Source organism: Vicia villosa, linkage group LG5 (genome assembly GCF_029867415.1).
Source record: "Vicia villosa cultivar HV-30 ecotype Madison, WI linkage group LG5, Vvil1.0, whole genome shotgun sequence".
In the NCBI taxonomy this organism is placed as follows: Eukaryota; Viridiplantae; Streptophyta; class Magnoliopsida; order Fabales; family Fabaceae; genus Vicia; species Vicia villosa.
The window spans coordinates 120,438,224-120,463,028 of NC_081184.1; the positions used below are offsets into that span (position 1 = coordinate 120,438,224).

Below are 24,805 nucleotides of genomic sequence, written 5' to 3' on the forward strand. Positions count from 1 at the left end.
AGTTCCAAAATAGGTATTTTGGGCTTTTATAATTTGGGGGTTTTGGCATAGAGAGCAAGCAAACCTAAATCTATAAATAAAGGGAGTAACCCCGGCCCTATTTTAGTAATCAAGTTGTATTCATAGAATTTGCAGTTGCAAGTGAATAAAAAGTTTTCCATAATTTATGGGTAGAGAGAAACTCTGCAGAAAATTATTATCTTTATTTCATATTTTTTCATTGTCATTATGTGGTAGTACTAATCTTCATCAAGATTGATAAAAAATCATCATAGATATTAGTAGATTTCCAACAATTACCACACCTAATATTATGCCAAAACATGATATCCTTTTCAAGGCTAAAGCAGCATTTGGCCTCAAATTATTTGATAAAATATGAATTTTATCATTAATTTATTGATAGTTGTTATGAATGAAAAAAAAATACACTGAGAAGTTTTCGAGCATCTCAGTAAATAATCTTTAAGTGCTATTGTAGTTGATTTTATACTATTGGCTAGACAAATATAATAATATTGCTGAGATATATCGTTCAAGAGTCTCGTTTGATGCCAGTTTCTCTTGACATATCTAGGGATGGCAATTTGGCCCATCCTCAGTGGGTACCCACAAAAATCCCCATATCGGGTAGGGTAAATACCCATAAAAATGGGTATGGGCACGGGCACGGGTAATTACCCATTAAAATATGCGGGTATGGGTGCGGGCACGGGTACCTTACTACCCAACCCGCCCCATACCCACACTACATATTTCTATAATGCCATTTATATTATTATATAAAAATGCATGATTCTAAATTTTTAAAAAAATATATCGCTATTAAATCATTACACATTTTAATAAAAGTATTTATTTGTTTCCTAACTCAACAATAACATACATAATTTTTTTAATATTGTTAAAAAGACTTAAATTATATGATATTTTGTAATTAAACGATTTAATTTTACGATAAATGCGGGTAAACGGGTACGGGTATGGGCATTGAGGTACCCACAAGGTACGGATACGGGCATGAATATTGATGCCCACGCGGGTTTGGGCTCGGGTACGGGGATTTTTTTAAACTGCGGGTATGGGGACGGGTACTATAGTACCCTGCCCAAACCCTGCCCATTGCCATCCCTAGACATATCCCTTAGACAGTGTCACCTTGGGTTGGGTGGGTGACCGCTTCCTTCGTAGAAATACACGTTTACAGATAATGTTTTACGGATAAATTAACCTGCCACCCCTATTATACCTGACATTCCGGTTTTTGGCGCTTTTAAGTTATTGTTTTAATAGATGATCGTAAATTTTGAGTTATTTTTGGAAATCTCGAAAATTTTGTACAATCCCGAAAATTTCATTAAAATTACTATTTTTTACCGTGTGGGGCAACAGAAATTTAAAATTTCCGGTACTGGATATTCTAAATTTCTGGCGAAAAGATATACTCCCTCTGTCCCAAATTATTCAATGAATCTAAAAAGTAAAGTTCTCTTATAATTTGGGCCGGAGGACATACTAGAAATTTTGAAATTTTTGATAATTGAAAAAATTCCGAATTAAAATAAATACCTAACATTATATATATATATATATATATATATATATATATATATATATATATATATATATATATATATATATATATATATATATATATATATGAGGAGGGATCAAATTACACCAACAAGTTACACTAATTGTTACACTCTTTCCTAACCATTGATGATATTTTAATCTAACGGTTATTAAAGGACCTCTTTTGGACTCATAATTCACATGATTCTTTCTAAAGATAGTTTACTCTATTTTTAGTAATAAATAAAAAAATGATTTTCTAAATATTTAATAAATCAAAAAATTAGATTTCTGAAATACTTATAAAAAAAGTATTGATTATTAATAAAAAAATAGTTTCTTCTTATTTTTAAAATAATCTCACTTTTTGTTTTTTTTTATATTAACTTTTATTATATTCAACTAAAGCAAGTAATGAATTATGATTTTAAATATTTCTTAAAAAATCATAATTCTTAATAAAAATAGATTTTGTTTATAATTTTAAATGAATTTCTTTTTTGGTGTAATTTGATCCCTCCTCTATATATATATAAAATAATTGTCGTACATATATATATATATATATATATATATATATATATATATATATAAAATAATTGTCGTACATATATATATATATATATATATATATATATATATATATATATATATATATATATATATATATATATATATATATATATAAAATAATTGTCGTACATATGCATAAAATAAACTACAATGACTTTCTATACAGGTCTTCCTAGTGTCAAAAGTGACTCGCATATGTAGATTCCTAAGTTTTTACATCATCAGTACAATTTTGTCTCCAATGGTCAGTGACGAAGGACAATGGACAATCAGGTTTCAACTTTACCTGAACCCAATGATTCTCGTCGACAAAATCAACAACAATGACTTTGTGCGTACTCGTATACATAGGTGGAGCTAAGATAAGGAAAAAATGTGATTTTAAGTCTCATGGAAAGGGAAACAAATACGACACTGTATTTAGAAACTTTGGTAACCCATATCAAGAATCATCATCAATTTTTCCTTCTCCGCGCACCCAAGTGTTCTACGCGTAACACATTCATTCATCGTCATTGAACAACTTGGAGAACAATTCAGAGTTTGATAAAATACACTTACTTATTTTTACGAAAGTGTGTTTTAGCAACATGTACCTTAAAATACATTTAATCATTTTTTAGTCAATACTTATTAAAATAGACCTTTATAAAATTAAGTTGAATTTCTTTTCTTAAACCAATTAGTTTCAATTAAAATACCACCTGATCATTCTTATTGTTTAATCAATATAAAACTAAAGGTTCGTGTGAGACGACTAAGAATAGTTTCTACTCCTATTTATGCATACATCATAACTGTTTATTTATAACATATTCATGAAATTAAATCATACTAAATAGATATTTACTAAAGTATATTAAAATTTATTTAAAATAGTGATATTACATAATAGTTTTATTAAATTTTTATTCTGAAAAGATTGACTTTATAAACAATTTTTTAACAAGTAGTTTAATAGGCTTGAGTCACATGTCTCTGTAAACTAATTGGCATAACTAAATATCATTAATATAAAAATAATAATCTCAAAATTGAATATGTGTCTTGTATTCATTTCTGCGTAAAAAGTAAAATATTTTTTTACAAAATGTAGGTGCATGTAGCATCGATTATGTTTAAGTTCTTAATTCTTAAGAGCTTTGCGTGTTAAATTTTCTCTTTCATTCAACCACAGTCCTATATTAAACTTAATACCTTGATTATAATAATCAATACCTTAAACTTAATACGTTTTCTTTTTCCTCATACTCTTAAATTTAAATCCACCACGTCATCTATTGGGTCAGTGGGCTTTTATATTCTGAATGTATGTTCATGTTGGGTTAACATTATCTGGGCCTGTGGGCTTTTATATTCTGAATACGAGAGTTTTTTTACCTGACACCTTTATTAATGGATATTGCACCCCCCTTTACTAGTGTTTATACTATAATATCACCCCACTTAAAAAAACACAACTTCCACTATTTATTTGTCATTTTTCGGAGATTTTGGAAAAATTGTGTTATCTACCGCATTTTAAAATCATCTAATAGATATTTACAAGTCTTTTTTGTTAAATAATGTACAAATATTTATGAAATGTCTAGTAAAATTCCATATTTCACATGCATTTATATTAACATTTTATTAAAATACGTAACCAAAATGTACTTTTATCGATATTTTTTAAATGTTTGATAAAAATACTTAATTGTGTATCGAAAATTTTAAAAATGCTGGTAAAAATGCATGTAGATTACCGCATTTTCCAACCTGCCGATATAACTATGTTAATTTCCAGATTTTTAAAAAAGCCGATAGTTTATTTTTTATTTTTTGTTGTAGTGAGATACAAAGGAATAGACGATAATATAGTTCCTAGATTGATCGACAAAGTAGAGGGAAGAAGCAAAGAACTCTGGTGGAGGCGATAGAGTCATATGGACAACTTATGAATATCATATACTACATCGAGAATTCGATGACATAACCTTTTTTTTGTTATCTATGATGAGAGAGTTATGTGGCTAGATATTTACCTGAAACATGTTTGTGCCATTTTGGGTATATTCAGGGCATCCCTAGACCAATCCCTGTTGTACGTTCTAAAGGCATTGATAAATGGTTTAAGTCTAACATTATCAGCAACACTGATGCTATTAGAGATAATGTAGTAAGTGTAAGAACAAGATTGGTTCTGCATCTGACCTTAAGTTTTGATGATAACTTTACATGTTATCTTAAAGAACAACTATTTACACTAACAGTTTCTTTCTAGTGTGAAGCTTTTGCTTTGCAGGTTTTGACTCTAGTAAGAAGGCGTGTGGCGTCATCAGGTTCTAAACTCAACACTCTGGAAGACTACATGTGTTGTGTTACAATGAAAGTCAAGATTCTAGAATTCTATTTATGCAACGGTTCTAAGGAACGTTAGTGGAAGAGCTTCTAATCGTGACCGTGCAAGGATACTTTGCAGGCCTTCTAAAGCTTTGCTTCTGTATCCCATGTTCTGAAGATTCCGAAGACAATGTTATGCTGAACAAGTTCTGAAGATCTAAAGGCATCAATTTTGAAGACAGATTGCTAAAGACTCCGAAGACAAGTTTCTACTGAACAAGTTCTGAAGACTCCAAAGACTTAGGTTAAAAAGACTCAGGTTATGATACTTCTACAACATGCTTCAATCAACATATATCAGAAGCCTCTGAAGACTTATAAGATCAAGATTGGATTACGTGAGATGGTGAATATAAAAGTACATAGTACATTGCGACCACTACTTTGATAGGGTGGCGTATGGACAGTCCTACTTGTACTTATTGTCTACCATTCCCACCATGGTCGTTGGGACTATACAACTATTTTTTATTTTCCTATTCTACCCTCCAACATATCTATCCTTCTGTATAAAAGGAAACCTTGGAAGAATTTGAATACAACGAATCAGTTCTACAAAAATACATCAAAACACTGCACAAACTCTATTACAATTTGTATAGTTTAGTATTTTAAGGAAGGATCTTTTGTTTGTATCTTGCTGTCAAAACTTTTGTGGTGTTATACTTAAACTTGTGTAATTTTCTTATTATAAGCATCTTTGTATACAAACTTGTAATCAACGTTTCTTGATAGATGTCTTGGGGGACTAAGTGATAGTCAGAATTCTCAATAAAGACTTTGGCTGCGGTCATAGTGGCTTCACAATAAAGATCAACAGATCATATTGGGGTTATCAACAAGGTTGATCATACTTACTGTGGTTGTCTACTACTTGACATTAAGGATTAGATGAACTTGTTAAGGTTGTCAACAAGGTTGATCGAACTTCTTGGGGTTGTCTGTAGCTTGGACTTAAGGGTTGCAGACTTGTATTGACTTGTCCACAAGGTTGATCAGACTTATTGTTGTTGTTTGTAATCGATTGGATTATAGTGGATTAAGTCCTTGTGCATAAAGAAAATCACCTTGGTGGGTGGACTGAAGTAACTTAGTTAATTGTGAACCAGAATAAAAATAATTGTGTTCATTTATTTTCATTCACTTGTTAGTTTTGTAGTTGAGTTGCGAAAATATTATATTTGATGCAATCCAATTCTAACACCCCTTTCTTGTGTTTCTCGCACCTTCAATTGACATCAGAGTTCCGATTATGGTATTGATTATTATCAAACACTAACTGTGTCAAAAAAGATCCAGATGAGTGTTTAGAAACACTATGGTTGATCTTTGGGATCCAGATGATTTACCACCATCACCTGCTCCAGTTTCAAATAATAACTACAATTCTAAACCTCCCATACTTGATGGTGAAAAAGTTTGAATGTTGGAAAGACAGACATGAAAGTTATTTTTAGGTCATGATGTTGATCTTTGGGATATGGTAGTAAATGGCTACGAACATCCCACAGATGGAAATTGAAAGCAACTTGAAAGGAAATCTATGACTAATAAAAAAAGAAGGATTATAATAATCATCATAAAGCAAGACCCATCTTGCCGAATTCTGTTTCTTATACTGAGTATAAGAAGATCACAAATAAGGACTCGACTAAGTCCATATTTGATTCTCTCATAATGACTCATGAAGGAAATGATCAAGTCAAGGAGACCAAGGCGTTGGCCTTGATTCATAAGTACGAAGACTTCAAGATGGAGGATGATGAAACAATTGAGACTATGTTCTCAAGGTTTCAAACCTCAGTTGCAGACTGAGAGTTCTGAACAAAGGGTACTCAACATCAGATCATGTGAAGAAAATTATCAGAAGTTTGCCATCCAAATAGAGGCTTATGGTAACTGCACTCAAGTTTGCAAAGGATCTGAACAACATTTCTCTAGAAGAAATGACGAGTTCTTTGAGAAGTCATGAGATTGAGCTAGAACATGATGAACCTCAAAAAAGAGGAAAATTTGTTGCGCTCAAATCTGTAAGAAGATCCGAGAAGTCCAAAGTTATTCAAGCTGAAGAGATTAATGATTCTGAAAAAGATGCTGATGAAGTTGAAGATGAGTTGTTACTGCTGTCCAAAAGGTTAACAGTCGCTAGAAGAGAAATCAAGGAAACAGGTTCAGAAGTACTATAAGGACTGTGGTCGCTTTGAGTCTACTTTTGATCAAAGGAACTATAGTGGTAGAGACCGTGTTGAACTACAGAAGGACAAGCCTAAGAAGAAAGGGCTGACGGTAATCTGGGAAGATTCTGATTCTTCACAAGACGACTCCAAAGAAAAACAATCTAATGTGGCGCTGATGCTCATGTTTGAACCTCAGATGTAAAGATCCCTCCAAAAGATGAAGATGAAATAGACTCTAAATCAGACTCAGAAGAAGCATTCTCCAAAGAGATATTTTCTGACCTTACTCTTTCTGAATTAACTTTCTCTTTACTTGAAATTCTAAAAAGACATGAGTTACTCAAGATTTAATTCAAGGAACTCAAAAAGTCCCATGAATCCATATCTTTTGAAAACAACAAGCTCAAGGAAGATCTTTTCATTATTAATGAAAAAAACTTTTTTCCTAAAGATAAGAACTCTATAAAAGTGTCAGCAAAATCTCAACCCTTAAAAATCAACACTACCAAAATTTTAAAGGTTATGGGAAAATTTCGGAATTCCATGGAGTTATAGAAAAAAAAACGTGGTAAAATTTGTCAAGCATATGATTTTTTGAAAATGTCGATAAAAATGCATATCAGGTTTTTTGATTGGCTTACAAAACTTTTCGCGCAGAGAGCATTTTCTAGCACTTTGTTAATGAAAAAAAATGCCGGGGGCATTTTTTATATTAGGAAAAACTAGGGGTGCCGGGTAAAACTCAAGGAGTGGCAAGAAAAATTCTCTTAATACGTTCATGTTGGAGAACTTTATCTAACACCCATTTATTTGTACTTCACACTCTCTATTAATATTTTTACCATAATACCCTCACTTTTAAAAATTACAACTTTCACTATTCAAATTGTTTGTTTTTTCCAATTTTTTGGAAAAGGTTAGTTTTCTACTGCATTTTTTATGCTTCTACTGAATATTTACAAGTAAACATTTTCCATTAAATTTATGTATTTATACCAAAAATTTTATTTTTATGCCGGATTTTGCTACAAAATACATGCTTTTTTACCATACTTTTTGAAATGTTCGATAAAATGCAAAATGTTGCATGCATTTTACTAGAATTTTTTTATAAAAAAAAAAAAGATGTATCTTACATGTATTTTTAACGGCATTTTTGAAATTGTTGGTAAAAATGCATATAGGATTCCACATATTTCAAAAATGATGGTAAATACATGGTCATTTCCATTTTTTTTAGATCTGGTAGTTCATTTTTGTTATGTTTTTTTGCTATAGTGAAGACCAAAGGAAGAGACGACACGGTTTTTTTAGATTGACCCATATAGTAGAAGGAACGGTTGTAGAGTGCTCTAGTGGAGGCGACAGAGATTACAAAGAGAAATTGCATCTTAGGACGAGTAGAGTATTCCTAACAGGTTCTCACCCAGAAGGATAACACTGTCTTGATTACCCTGCACTCTGCAACGTAGAGGTGGTAGAGCTGAATGAGCCACCAAATTTGATGCCAAGCCAGGTATTGTTGTTGTTGATGATGTAAAGGTTATTCTTTAAGATGATATCAAGGTTCCTCCTCAAGATGATATAAAAGTTCCTCTTAAGGCTGATATGGAGGTGGCAGATCGGGCTAAAATAGAGTTGTGATTACACAAATGGATGGTTCCCTTGAGAGCCTAGCGACCCTACCTTGCTCATTGGATATTTCAATCATGTGGAATTTAGATTACGGTAGGGAGAGATATAAATATTTTATTTTAGGTTTTTTCAATTATTCTTGATTAATTGAAAGTAACAGATAGTTTATATTTTAATTGTAAAAGGACCGCACCCCATTTGAAGGTCCCCACCTATGGGGCAAAGTTGAAAAAATTCTTAGATGCGGTCTACTCCCGTTGGTGGACTATTCCATCACAATCCTCGACACTCTCATATTGTTCGCTTTTGTTGAGTGATGACATAGAAGACATCCTCATTTCATCTTCCATTTGGTGAGATGACGATTATCCTGAATGATGTATCTAGCATGTTCCATGTCCCCTTTACAAGTAACTTCTTCATTACTTCTATCATTAACCAAGAGATTATGTAACGCCCCAATTTTAATTTTAATAGTATTAATATTAATTTATTTTGAGTTTGAGAGTGTTTTTTGCTACTTAACTGACGAGTATTTGATTTATTGAGTGGTAGAAAGTTATTAGAAATTAGAGTAGTGTTTTATTAAAATTATTATTAAATTAAATTAATTTAAATAATATAAATAATGAGGAATTGTGAGTTCTATGTGAGAAATAGAATTTTTTTAATAAAATGGAAGTAAAGAGGAAAAGTTAGTGAGAATGTTGGGCATTATTAAAATTAAGGTTTAAATGCAGTTTTGGCCCCTCAAATTTCTCAATTGCTTGATTTTGGTCTCCATGTTTCAATTGCTTGATTTTGATCCCCCAAGTTTTATAATTGCTTAATTTTGGCCCCCAAGTTCCAATTGCTTGATTTTCTCCCTCAAGTTTGTCCCCTTTTGCATTTGATAGTACCCTAATGACATGTAATTTTTTTTTCCCTTTTTCTCTTTTCTTTTCTTTTTTAAAATTTCTTCTCTACAATCTTATTATTCTTCTCTTTTTAATAGTTAAAATTTGAATGTAATATTTAAAAAATCTTAAATATTTCATTCAACTTATGCATAATGGCTTATTTTAACAAAATAAAATAAACCACTACTTAATTAAAATAACAAATTCATTGGTCAATAACTCCCTCATAGTTAAGCAAAAAGTCTCAAAGTCTAGCAATCCTATTAGTCATATAGAATTTCAATTTTTTAAAAGGGATATCGTGTGTTTGTCCTTATATTCTAAGTGTAATGAAATATTTAATATTTTTCGAAATATTACATTTAAAGCTTAACTATTAAAAAGAGAAGAACAATAGAATTGTAAAGAAGAAAAATAAAAATAAAATAAAAAATTAACAACAAAAAAGGAGAAGTTTAGTCTACATGTCATTAGGGAACTATCAAATGCAAAAGGGGACAAACTTGAGGGACCAAAATCAAGCAATTAAAACTTAGGGGGGCAAAATTAGGCAATTAAAAAATTTGGGGACGAAAAATCAAACAATTGACAAATTTAGAGGTCAAAACTGCATTTAAGCCTATAATTAACTTAAATAAAAAAACATAATTAGGTAGCTATTTAAGTGGAATAAAGGGAGTGAGAATTGACAGTACATATTTTTAGAGAAAAGAGGCAAAGAGTGGAAAGAGGCATAAAACCTAGGAAAACTCTTGCAAAGGAAAACCACATAGCCAAAGCTTCAACTTTTCTACAAATTCGAGGTAGAGAGAATTATTCATGTATGGGTATTTAAGTAGTTGGATAGTGAGGGTTCTTTACCATTCTTCCTTCTTCCTTCTTCCCTTCTTTTCTCTTTGATCATACTTGTGGCCAAAGAAGGTTTAAGCAAAACTTTCTAAGGCAGTTAATATAAATTGATTTTGTTCTTTACCTTGTTGGTTGTAGTTTTTAAACTGATAACATATTATGTTGGCTCGTTGCAATAAGCCGAAGGTTGAGTTTCCTAAGTCCGTTAGAGGCGCGATTTGTTACATTAGAAAGATAAAGCTATAATATTTCATTTAAAGTGGGGAAATTAGGTCTGAGAGTGCTACAACATTAGTTGTTATCTAATTTTTTTTACCATAAGCTTAGTTGAATTTCAGTTTTACGTTGGTTGTCTTGTTTCATGCATAACTTGATTTTCGTAAGTCCTTTAAGAGTAAAATTTATATCAGAAGAAAATAGACAAAATTTCCTGCATATTATACTTGATAAGTATTTCATTTCATTAAATTCAGTAGGAGAAATACTAGTTACAAGTCTGACAAAACATTTTTTCCACTGTTGGTACCAGTTTCCATTGTTCGATTCAAATTGTACCAATTGGGCCTATAAGTCCAAAAATAAAAATTATAGCCTTATAATAGACATTCTAATATTACCAAACCATATTCATGTACTTGATTTCGACTCTATTTAATATTTTAAAGAATTGTTCAAACATGAGGTATGACTAGTAGTAAACATTCGGTTCGGTGTCTGCACCAGTTCCTATTGTTTAATTAAATCGTACCAATTGAGATATTTAGTCTTAAAATAGACACTATAAGCTTTCCTAAATATATTCATTTATTTGGTTCTAACTCTGTTTTCCATGTTAAATAATTATTCGAATCTGATGTATGACAAACATGAAATATTGTGATATGGCTGAACTGAAATGAATAGAACTGGAGTTTCATAACTCCAATCGAGATGCGATCAATTGCATTTGAAATATTGTTTAAAGAAATTTTATAATGAAAATTTTATATTTGGTGTTATTGTAAAGTGAGACAATTTTAGAGTTAGGTCCAGACATTTGGGAAACCCTTTAATAATTTTAGGAATTGAATATATTTATAAATAAATTTAATTTGAGTTAGCTAGTATGTTCTAGAGTTGATTTAAATTAAGATATTTGAGTTAGCTGATATGTTTTGAGCTTTTTCTTTTGCAAATCTTTGATGGTTGTTAGAGTTAAGGCGTGATTTGGGGGGAAATCTTATAGTGATTTAAGGAGTTTTGAGTTATTTAATATATTAGATTTATGTTTGAGAATCAAATTGATGGGACAAAGAACAATGGTAACCAAACAAATGACATCAAGCAATAAAAATAACAATATGTGAGATCACCGAAAAAATGTTTACCCAGAAATTTAATTGACCTATGTTCGGGGGAGATATAAGCTCTTCAATTCACTATACTCTAAAAGTTGTTACAAGAGATTATAATCTAAATTACAAGAAAATAGTCTTTGGATTTCCCAAAAGTAAACTCTATTATGTATGAAACAACTGGATCGAAATCATCAAATGAAATCAATGAAGTCTCCATCGATTGTTTATTTATCCCACAAGATGGGAAAGGAAAACATCGAGTAAAACCTAAAGGGAAAAACAAACAAAGGTCTTACGACCAAGAGCAAGGGTAAGGGAGTCGGTTACGCACGGGGAAGGGATTAGCACCCCTCACGTCCGTCGTACTCGACGGGATCCATTATTGTTTGTTCTAATCTAAGGGTGTTATCTATAAGTCTAAAGCCTAATGCTAAAGAGAAATGCATTTTAAAGAAAGATAAAAGAAACACAGAGAAAAGAAATAAATATTTACAAAGTTGTGCTCGTCAGGCCCCGTGGCCTAATGCCTACGTATCTCTTTTAAGGAATCAGAGCAGCTGTAGTTCGGCTTACAAGTTTTGATGTGTTTTGTATTTTTTAAATGAACGATGTTAAACGTCGCATTCCACTGTTGCTCGACCTTTGGAGAGTTAAACACTTATCGTGGAAAGGAATTAACATGTTCTTAAAGAGAAAAGAAAATTGAATTGGTTGGTATTTTTTATGTAGATAGTTTGAACTAGATCCCAATGCAAGGATGCTCAACTTTCTCTACTTTTTAATTTTTTTTTAAATTTATTAAAAGTTTTATGTATTTTTGTTGGGTATTTTTTTAGGGGAAAAATGTAGATAGTTGTGAACTAGATCTCAATCAAGGATGTTCACCTTTTAATGTTTGAAAATTATTAAATATTTTAAAAGGTTGAAAAGAAAAAGAAAACTAAATGTATGATGAAAGGGGAAATTCTAAAATCTTAAAATTGTTATGTTAATTCAACCTACTATTTTTGTGTTTTTAATAAAATAAAATAAAAGAGAAAATTAAAAGTCTAAATAAAACATATTTTTGGATTTTTAATATTATATAAAATCTAGTGAAAATAAAATATTTTTGGGATTTTGTAATAATAAGTAAATAAAATCTAAATTAAAAACATGTATTTTTGTATTTTTTTGTCAATTTTTCAAATGGATGTAGAATGTAAATGGACAGATGATGCTATATAATATATTTTTCATTTTCTATGCAAAATAAAAAGGCGGGACTAAATTTAGGGTGCAACAATGTACCCAAGTGTTTTCCAATCTCTCTAACTCTCAATATAAGAATCACACAAACTCAAGGTATTTAAAGTGTTAACAATCCCTTTGATAATCCCACAAGGCTGTCAAATTCCTAAAATATAATTCTAATTTTTTTACCTTTACCCTTTGCTTCTCACTAGGATTTCTACCTCATGCAACTTCTGTAACTAGTAATACAATAAATTAGAGAAGTTCATATTTATAATACCAAAACCTTAACAGGCCCCAGCCCAAAAATATGTCAGTACGTATCAAAATATGTTTATTTTTTCTCACTTGTGATTTTAAGGCATATTACAACCGACTCCAAGGTGGGCGCTAAATATACTAAAAACAAATACACAAATAATAATTTTACCAACAATGACTACAAGTTGTAGTCAATTGCTCTTGTGAATTGTATATATCATTCCCCTTATGAATATTTCTTTTATAGTAATTTGACTCATCATAGACCTAAGGCCCATTGAAGGCCATTTATGTGATTGTCCCTGGTCATAATGCTCTCAATCAATCATAAATGTGTTATATATTATATCTCAATCCAAATATTGCATCTATATTAATTTTGGGTTGGTATGATTAACTCGACTCATTAGTTGTCTTAGCCTAACCATATTCTCATGACGGGTTATGTATTTAGACAAGCTCTAATAAATTCGGGCCACAGTCCAATCCGCTCTTGGTAATTTGGTCATAGAAATCTAACATGTACACTTTTCCTTAGTTAAGTGAACCTTAAAATAAGATGTTTTATAAAATAAACTTTATATGAAAAATATTAACTTACATTTTTTACTCAATGAAAAAAATAGCTAAAACTATTAGAATTTTATATAATTTTTTTATGGCTTGATCCCTCTATTATCTCTGATTCAAAAAATTGATCTCTCTATTTAAATTTAAACAATGTTAGTCCATCTATTTTAGATTTAAACAGTTTTTCCCCTCTTTCATACTTTTGCACTTAAAATTAACGATGATTTCATTTTTTAAATAACAAATTACTTTTAAAACATGACAAGTCATCGTATATAAATCTATTGTTGAACTTTGTAGATAAAAATGTAAATTAAAAAATAATTTTTTTTATCGAGTTTCTTTGAAAAACCATAAAAGGACGATCAAAACTGTTTAAATTTAAAATAGGAGGACCAAAACTATTTAAATTTAAAATATGAAAACTAATTTCATGAACTAAACAAAATAGAGGGATCAAAACTATAATTTAACATATTTTTATTTACATGTATCATGTAGTAGAACCCATCACACCTATGTATCACGTTATACTATCAGAATATGAAGCAAATCGATAACACATTACATGTATGATGTATCGTGTAGTAGAACCCATCTATGTATCAAGTTATATTTTCACAATATAAAACAAATCGATAACACATTAAAGTTGGGTTTATTTATATTTTTTTAATCTATCGGGTCTCTATATAAAACCCTATTTATTTATTAAAAAAATAGAGAAGATCTCCGACATATAGTGATCAAATTTCGAATATTTTAATTTGGAATTGCTTGTTACGAAATTTCCTCCTCACTAAAGAACTTCAATACATACTTGTATTTTTCCTGTATAAAGTTTCTGCTATAATATATAGTATTATAGTGCAACAACACCCCCACTTTGTTGTTTTCTTAATTACACCCCTGCATGTGACAAACTTAAATTGGTCTTATTTGCTATATAAGAAGAAATAAGGAACCTATCAATTAGGGAATCTCGAGAAAATTCGTGGAAAGAGCTTATGAAGTTGCCCTTTAGTTTTGTAGTAAACAATTTTGCAAGACTTTGATTTGGTAAAAGGATTCAATAGTGGTACTAGAAGAAATTAGAAACTAGTACTATAATTGATAGATAGGAACTAACGTGGCTTAATATCATGATTTACTTCAAAAAGTTAGAAATGACTTTTTGAAGTCTTCCTAGAAGACTTCCAAGTCAAAACCAATGTCACATCAATTAGGGAAATTTCATTTATTTTTAGTTTTATTGGTATCGACACAATGAGAAAGTTTTGTGATTTCAAATAATTAGTACATGAAAATAATGTTGCAAACGCGGTGTTTCTTTTGAATTGAAAATTGAAAATCAAATTTTGAAGAAAAAATTAGTAGTACATTTGCAATTGTATGGTCCTTCTCATTTAAAGACTTTTGAAAATATATACGGAGTTTGATAAGAGAATGAAGACTCTTTGTATGATAAATCGACTTGACACACTTCGTATTTTTATAATTGTTAAAAGTCTCACATCAGAGAATATATGACATAAACATGTACTTATAAGTGGAGACAATTCTCACCCTACTAGCCGGTTTTGTAGGGTTGAGTTAGGTTCAACCACATTTCTTTACAATAATATTAAAAATATTTTCATCATTTTTGTTTTATTTGTTTTATATGTTATTAACAAAAATACTTTTTAATGTCTCAATTTTGGTGAATAATTTCTTGAACTATAAGAAGAGTGGTTAAGATCGAGTATCGTTTACCATGGATTGGTAATGAAGGAAATGTGAAGTTCAACAATTTTGAATTGAACATGGATGGAGATTTAAGAGTTATGTGGAACACATTTCATCATATGAAATAAAGGATCTAGTTAAGGTGGATGCAATAGTTGCGAGATAAGTTGACAATAATATGAAGATGTTGAAACGTATTGAATCATCTAGCAGTGTTTAAGTAATGTTCATGTTATTTCCATGTTATGTTATGATTAACAATATTCATGTTAAGTTATGTTCCTCCTAGAGTTATGCAATATTAATTTTTATCTAATGCAATGTTAAGATAAAGTGTCAATGATATACAAATAATTCAGGACAAATCAAAATAATGTCAGTGACAATAAATAATGAACAAAAATAATTTTACATCGGTCTACCACGGAAAATATGTGCTATTTGAGATAACCCGATATAGAACTCAACATTTTGGTTTACCAAGCCCGTGAGGTTATATGAAAATGTGTTATCATCTTCAGTCGTTGATGGTTAATTATACCATGTGGAGGCGGTGGCACGTCATTTAAAGGTCATACATCATGTGAAGGTCCAAAATCATCTGCACACTAAACACGTGAAATGATGTATGGGTGTGATACTCTAAAGTACCACTCTAAATAACTGACCAAATATTGTCTAGGAAAGAAGAAGATGGGAGAGGCTAGAGACATCATTCAGGATAGCGCTCAAGTATGTCTCAACAATCCTATAAATATTCTATAGATTATACTTTTTTTTTAAAGAGAGATGAGAGAAAGGAAAATTTTACTTACATGATTATTTAATTTTATTTGATTGTACTTAGAATTCAATAGTGAATCATTATCTCGAATATGATGATTTATTCTATTTGATAATTTATTTTTGGTTTTTATTCTCATGGGTATTACAATATATTTTTAAGAAATGTTCAAGTAGAAAAAAATTGATTGTAAATTTATTAAGATTAACAAATACTTATTTCATAATAAATAATTGAATGTTATTAATTTATTAAAATTAATAAAATTAATATAATTAATTTAATATTTATTTCATAATTGTATGTTATAAACTTGCGACTAATTTATTAAGAATGAAAATAAGAAAGTTTTATTATTTTGGTTCTCATAGTGTTTTATAAGAAAATAAACCATTCAAGTGTGAAGTGAATAAATAAAAACTATTTGTATATATGCAGACTCATATACAACATCGCTTTTTTTTTTCTTTCTTATCTTTAATAATTCATAATATTGATACATATAATAGATGTTATAATTTCTATTTTTTTAAAAAATAAAATATATGAATTAAAGATGTGAAATTTTCTTTATGATGGATATTCACTTGTTTTTTACTTTTTTAGATTTTAAAGATAAATCTTAGTGGTGATTTGAGTGAATAAATTGTTTTTTTTTTAATGTTACATTTTTATAGATATTCATTTGTTTTTATATTCTAAAGTCAATTGTATGATTGATACTTGTGAGATCATAAATTTAAAATTAAATATTGAAAACACAGAAAGCATGAATATTAAGATATTTATTTGCATTAAGCCAACACATTAACATATGTATCTCCTCTCTTGATGTATAATTTATTTCAAGTTAATAACCTGATATTTCTCATCTAAGTAAACTTTTGGATGTGTTGTGTATTTTTCAATTGCTCCATTATAATACACTAAGATGAGTCTTAAAAGAATATAGGAAAAATATTTGATATGAAACTCTTTCTTTTAGATATAATTTGAGCAAATATGGCATACTTGATTGCAACCTATTAGGCTGATTATGAATTAAGAAATTAATTTTTCCAATATCAGGGGAGAGATTAAACGGCTGAAGAGTGAATTAGAAGTTCAAATAAATAATTTAAATAAATTGTATCTTGATCCTAGTATAAACGTATATTAAGTAGAAGTTCGATATATTTCTCATTTGCAAAGTTTATAAATTCAATTATCAGATGTTAATACTCCAATCAAAGTAGATTCTCCTTTTAGACAATTTACTTTATTTTTAGTTCCTCTACAAGAAAAGGAGATAAAATGAAAGATGACTCAGGTGAGGATATGAAAACTCTAAGAGTTCTTTGCCATACTTTATTTTTAGTTCCAAAACAACTAACCATGTATCTAAAATTTATGAAAATAAAGAGATCTCGATAAATTATGTCATAAATAGAATATGGTGGAACCAAAATAGAGTCAATATTGACAATGTCTTTTTATAAAATATAGCACTAAAGATGATAAATGATAACGAGAATCGTGAATCAAAGTATATCAAATATTGTAGACAAAGTGAGAATTGATAAAAAAAAAATGAGCAGATCCAATTGAAGAAGAATTAAACTTTACAAGCGACTCGTTTTTGAACCAATAGTCCGAACACCTCAAGGTGTGAAACCAATTGAATATACATGAGTTTTGTGAAAAAGCAAAATAAGAATGGTATAAAGCTTGATTTATTGCTCAACGATTTTCACAAAAATCTAATATTGATTTTGATAAAACATATCCACCTGCAGTTAATTCAATTAATTTTTTATATTTAATTAACCTTATAGCACATGAAGGGTTTAATTTTTACATGATGGATGTTATAACATCTTACTTATACAGCTCACTTGATAGTGACATTTACTAAAACTTCCTAAAGAGTTTATATCAAAGATACATAATTTTGGATCTCGAAAAAGCTACTCCATCAAATTGAACAAGTTTATCCATGAGTTAACACAATATAGACACATGTGGTATAATTATTTCAATGAATATTTGCTAAGGGAGAGATATACAAAATAAGTCCATATGTCATTGTACTTTTATGAAAAGATCTAGAAAATAATTTTTTATAATATTTGTCTATAGGGATGACATAAAACTATTGGAACTCTTGAAGAGATTTCAAAAGCTATAAATCTCTTAAAGAAATAGCTTGAGATAAAAGACAGAAAAGACAAAGTTATGTCTAGGTTTACAATTGAACATTTGGATAGTAGAATATTTCTACATTAAGAACTTTATATATAAAAGTGTTAAAACGTTCATATATGGACAAATCTCACATGTCGTGTACCCCGATGATGTTAGATCATTGGATGTGTAAAAGATTCTTTTAGACCTCGAGAAGAGGATGTAAAACAAATTGGTCCTAAAGTACCATATCACAGGGTAATTCAAGCACGGGTCTATCTTGCTAATTACACATGCCACAATATATTAATTTATATTAATCTATTAGTAAGATATAGTTCTTCACCTACACAAAGACATTGGAACAGAGTCAAAAATATACTTCTTTATCTTAGGGGTAAATGGACATGAGTTTGTTTTATTCTAAAGTGTCCAAATTAGAATTAACATGTTATGCAGATACATGTTACTTGTTAGACCCTCATAATGGTAGATCACAAACAAGTTATTTATTTATTTATGGTGGTACATCTACTTCACAAAGACTGCTGAAACAAACCATAGCAGCAACTTTATCTAATCATGAAGAAATTTTTAATGCAACATGAGGCAAGTCGAGAATGTGTTTAGTTGAGACCTTAAATTCAGCACACACGAAAGACTTGTGGTTTGGATTCTAGAAAAATACATACAACAGTCATATATGAAGATAATATTAATATGCATGCATCGCTCAATTGAAAGATTGTTACCTTAAAAAAGACTGAACAAAACATATTTCTCCAAAGTTAATTTTCACTCACGATCTTCATAAAAGTGATAATTATAAGCATCCAACTAATCCGCTCATGTTGATAACCTTCTAGACCTTTTCTCAAAGCCACTCCCAAATAGAACTCTTAACAATGTAGTACGGAAGATTAGTCTTAATCATGGAAGAAAGATCGTCTAGCTGATGGGGAAAATGAATTTATCTTAAAAGGATATTGTACTTTTTTCCTTCACTATATTTTTTCCACAAGATTTTTTCTAGTAAGATTTTAACGAGGTATATCTAAGTATTAAATATGATTGTATCTCAAATATGTTATTCTTAGTTGAAATAATATGTATTGTTTAGTAACGAGAAAATTCCCTGATAAAGAATGGTGTACTCTTTTTCCTTCACTAGGTTTTTTTAGTAAGGTTTTAACGGGATATATTTTTTATGGACATCCAATAGAGTGTGTTATAAATGACATGATTATGGATGTCCATCAATTAAAAGATTTCATATCAATTTTCCATTTATTATATATATATATATATATATATATATATATATATATATATATATATATATATATATATATATATATATATATATATATATATATATATATATATATATATATATATTATATTTGAATAATTGATTGATAATGAGAATAATATAATATAATATTATTTCTCTTTCTCTCATTTATCTCTACTCTTTTATTATATTACTTTTTATTCATTTCATAACAATTTTTTTTTTCATTTTTATAACATATGGCTTAAGCTCGAATAAACCATCACAACATTATATTTTTTATAAATTTATATTAGTCATTTTTTAATTATGTTGATAAATATAATATATGAATTTTTTGATAATTAATTTTTAATAAAGTAAATGTTTTATTTTTTTTTGGTGAATAATTTTTTTTTACAAATTTTTTTATTTTTCTCAACATTCTCCTCTGTGTAATATTTAATTAAATAAATATATTTTTTAATTTAAAAATAAATATTTTTTTATAATATATTAATAAAATTTATTAGTAAGATTATTTATATCCTTTATGTATATTTTTCTTTTCTCTCATTCTTTTTTCACTTTCAATCGTATCATATAACAAAAATATTATCCTATAATTCTGTCAGTTTCAATCTTTTTACTTTTTTTTCTTTTCATTTTCTTTACTCATCCAAACATAACCTATATATATATATATATATATATATATATATATATATATATATATATATATTCCAAGAGTAAGTGTAGAAGACTTACTTCAAATCTTAACCATTGATTTTCATTAATCTAACGGTTTTAATTGATCATTTAATGAAATTATTTTTGGAAATATGTTTCTATATAAATAATTAATTAAAACTGTTAGATTAATGATAATCAATGGTTGAGATTTGGAGTAAGTCTTCAACAGTTACTCTTGGAGTAAATATATCCCTCCTTAAATATATATATATATATATATATATATATATATATATATATATATATATATATATATATATATATATATATATATATATATATATATATATATATATATATAACATATCATATGAGAATTAATAAGTTATATGAAAACATGATAATGTAATAACAATCATTGAATTTATATTTAATGGTTGAGATTAAAAGATATTTTCTAAAATTTGATTAATACTCTTTCCTCTTAATAGCACATGATTTAATAAAAATCATAGTTTAATTTCAACCATTCCTTTTTCAATCTGATGGTTCTTATTCATTCTCACATTCTCATATAACTTATCCATTCTCAATATATATATATATATATATATATATATATATATATATATATATATATATATATATATATATATATATATATATATATATATATATATATATATATATATATATATATATATATATATATATGGGAACAATGAATCACGATCATTAAATTTTGATTTGTTGATTTTAATGAACTGAATTAATTTCTCTTTCCATGTTGATTTAAAATAAATGTTAAGGATCATAGAAAGAGAAACCAATTTAATTCATTAAAATCAACAAATCAAAATTTAATGGTCGTGATTCATTGTTATCATTTATCATAATAACCGAGTGTTCTCAACCCACCCCATTGTTATCTTACACACCACGCAAAATTGCAATTTTGCCATCAATTTCTGTAGATGCACATCCGAAACCATCTCATATTTTAAAAAAAATTGTTTCCTTCCGTAGATGAATCTACGATTGGGAACATCCCAAGTTCCGTAGATGCATCTAGGAACACTCTTTTGGCAAAACCCATCAAACATTTCTGTAGATGTAACTACGAAAGATTTTTCCCAATTAATTGAGAATTTGGGATTTTCCCAATTAATCAAACCCCATCAAACCTTTTCCTAGATGTAACTACGAAAGATTTTTTCCAATTAATTGATAAATCTTTCTGTAGAGGTGACTACGGAAGATTTTTCCCAATTAATTGAGAATTTGGGATTTTCTCAATTAATTTTTAATTTAAATAGATATTTTCTCAATTAATTGGAAAAATCACAAATTAATTAAGTTTTATGACATTTGTATAATCGTTAAAACATGGTGAAATTTGGAATTTTCTCAATTAATTGGAAAAATACCAAATTAAGTTACAAATTAATTGAGAAAACCTCAAATTAATTTCTCAATTAATTGGGAAAATCTCAAATTAATTAAGTTAATGAAATCTTTCGATCTACGGAACATTCTAATTTTCCCAATTAATCGTGTTTCATTATGTTTTAAGGGGTTCCACATCTACGGAAAAAACTATTTTTTTTTATAAATAAAGTGCTTCCGGAGATGTATCTACGGAAGCACGAAGACAGTTTTGTCAAGTCGGTGGTACGTGAGAGATGCATGTGATATTTGAAAAATTATATATATATATATATATATATATATATATATATATATATATATATATATATATATATATATATATATATATATATATATATATATATATATATATATATATATATTAAACCGAGATTAAATGTTCATATTTATAGAATGAATTTTAGATTTTAAAATAGAATATACTGGATCCTTTGAGTGTTGTTGGACATGATTTGTAGATCAATGTTTGATTATCATCATGTAGCACCATCAAGATCACAGGATTCTCGCTAAATTGGATGCCTCTAAGTCATCCTCGCATGTTCTATGATGATTCAATTCCTTAACAGATTAATCTTAGATCCAATTTAGAACAGTGATCAAATGAACTCATATTTCAATTTTTTGTATTTATTATTAGTCAATTAATTAGATTATCATATTTTATTTTTCTGTACTTATCTCATCTATAACTTCTATTAGAAAAGTAATACAATCATCATATAGGCTTGATAATTCACTAATTTTTTAATTATTAGCTTAGTGCAGCCATATTATGATGGGAACCATTTTGTCTCTTAAGTCTTAACTAAAAAGAAGACCTTGCTTTCATGTCCTTTTCCTCGTTGCTTACATGAACCAATGTGAATAATGCTTGCATCTCATCGAAACTTCACTTTAAAACTCTTTTTTTTGTATGTTACTCATTGTTATCTAACTAGTATAATTACAGTGATATTAGTATCTAAGTAATAGTTTGTTTTAGATTGCTATCTAACTAGTCTAATAAGAGTGATACAAGTATCTTTAGCTTTATGAAACAAGGTGTACTTTATTTTAGTATTCTATTTACTTGACCATTAAGAGCTTATTTTTTTAGATAAACTCTTACCCTATTTTTTTTTTTTTTAATATCTGTGCTTTCAAAAATGTTTATCTGGTTTCGTAGATATATCTCCAGAAGTATCTTTTTTTTATATTTGTGTAAATATATTTTGTAGATACACATGTGGAACACTCAGTAGGTACATCTACGGAATAAACCCACAACCAGTAAATCAGAAAAATAAAATTTGTAACGAGAAAAGCAACATTCATTGATTAAAATCAGTCGGCATTACATCGATAATTCCAACAGAAAATTAAATATTACACATCAATAGCCCGGTGGACGCTTACACATCTCTAAGATTTGCTCGGTCGTTCTTTGGACTGTTGCTACGAACTCGAATGGAATTTTCTTTTTGAAACCTTCATATGTTCGTCACTTCGCCAAAATATTTGCTCGGCTCTTGAGCTCAAAGTTGCTGTAAACCACGTTCCCTCCGTCGTCAAATGAAGGTGACTGATACACGAGCTTCACAATCTTCCGTTTGTCACCGTATGGTAGGCGGTATTAGATTTCTTCGATGATATCTTCGAGTGAGATGTATTCTTGCACTTTGATCGTCCGCCCGGGTGTTCTGCCGTCGGAGTAAGATACACTTGGGCCATGCCAACAAATGTTGTACTCGTATTGAGACATTTTTGTGTTTGTATAAAATACAACATTAGAAACCCCAAATTTATAGAAGACCTAGGTGAATATGGACCACACATTCTCTGTAACAGAATGTTCTGTAGGTATATCCACGGAAGAATGTTAGAAATTTTGCTTCTGTAGATGTACCTACGGAAAAAACCCATAAATTTCTAATTAAGAGCCTTCCGTAGATACACCTACGCAAGTTTCCCTGTTAGTTTTTTAACAGAACAGAGTTAAATAGCAGTAGTAGTAGGGAAAGAAAATACAAAATAAAGAGTGCAATGTTATAATTGACAAAAAAATGATTATGTCGCAATGTTAAAGAATGCATATATTACACTTTGAAACTAGAAAATACATCAAACGAACTGTCGCCGACTAAATCAATTGGTGGTTCCAATTTTGACTTTTCCTTATTCGATGCTTTTTCGATGTTGTTTAATCTTTCAAATTCGTGCATACTATTAACAAAAACATCCAGCCACGTCTCGACATCTACGGTATGATGAAGCGTCCATTTCGGTGATGTAGGTGGTATGGGGCATCCTGGTTTCAAGTAAACTTGCACAAAGTGACTCACTTTTAAAAGCCATCCAATACACATGATGCGATCATTTGAATTTGTAGGCGGTCGAGTGCGGAGTGGGAAAAAGGTTTTCGAAAAACCATAACGCGTCAAGTCAATGCACACCATATCATAAGCGCATATAATAAGATGTCCCATTTATGATAATTTCATCCATTTTGACATTGGTGCGTAAGCGCCCATCCAAGGAACAAGAGCTTCGTTAACCGCTTCAAATTTAGCTTCCTCTCCATATAACCGCATGTACGAGTCTTTATGCATCTTCAACTCTTGGATGAGTTGATGACGGACAAGCGTATGGCTACCCTCTCCATTACCAAGCAACACCGAGACGACTCGGTAACTGCAATTAACGTCCCCCGCAACATCTACGATCTGCTTGATGTAAGGGTGCATAAAAACCGACATATCTTCGATGAATGAAATTTTCGGTGGAATGGACATTTCTTCGATGATTGAAATTTTTAGTGGGATAAGTGTTGGAGGCGGTTTGCTTATGCGAGCTCCTTTGTTTGAACTTTTTTGAGATTTTTGAGATTTAGGAGTCAGTGAGTCAGGAAAAAGTTTATCGACATGCTCGCAATACGAATGAGCAATATCTACAGCCGACATCTACCGCCTTTACGACTACCCCTTGAACATTCGAAGAAACATCGACTAAAGGAACTAATTCTCTTGAGATATTATCAGGTGCATAATTGAAATTTCGTCAGATGGCTAAGAGATTTAATGGATGGATTGAGATTTTCTCTATTTTTATTTATTAATGACTTAAGTATACAAATATAATAAAAAACTGAACCTTATTAGAATCGAGGATTGCAACTAAATCAATTTTCTAAAACCGGTTTATAAGTTTGACGGTTACCCCATTTATAAATATATATTTAAATT

At 29.3% G+C, this 24,805-nt stretch overlaps 1 protein-coding gene across 1 annotated transcript; it reads right to left on the bottom strand.

Annotated features, from left to right (window-relative positions):
• Positions 1-24,049: 24,049 nt before the first annotated feature.
• On the bottom strand, positions 24,050-24,523 carry LOC131605288 (uncharacterized). The gene has a single exon (XM_058877662.1). It carries the CDS (start codon positions 24,521-24,523, stop codon positions 24,050-24,052), a length of 474 nt encoding a protein of 157 aa, XP_058733645.1.
• Between the last annotated feature and the right edge of the window lie 282 nt (positions 24,524-24,805).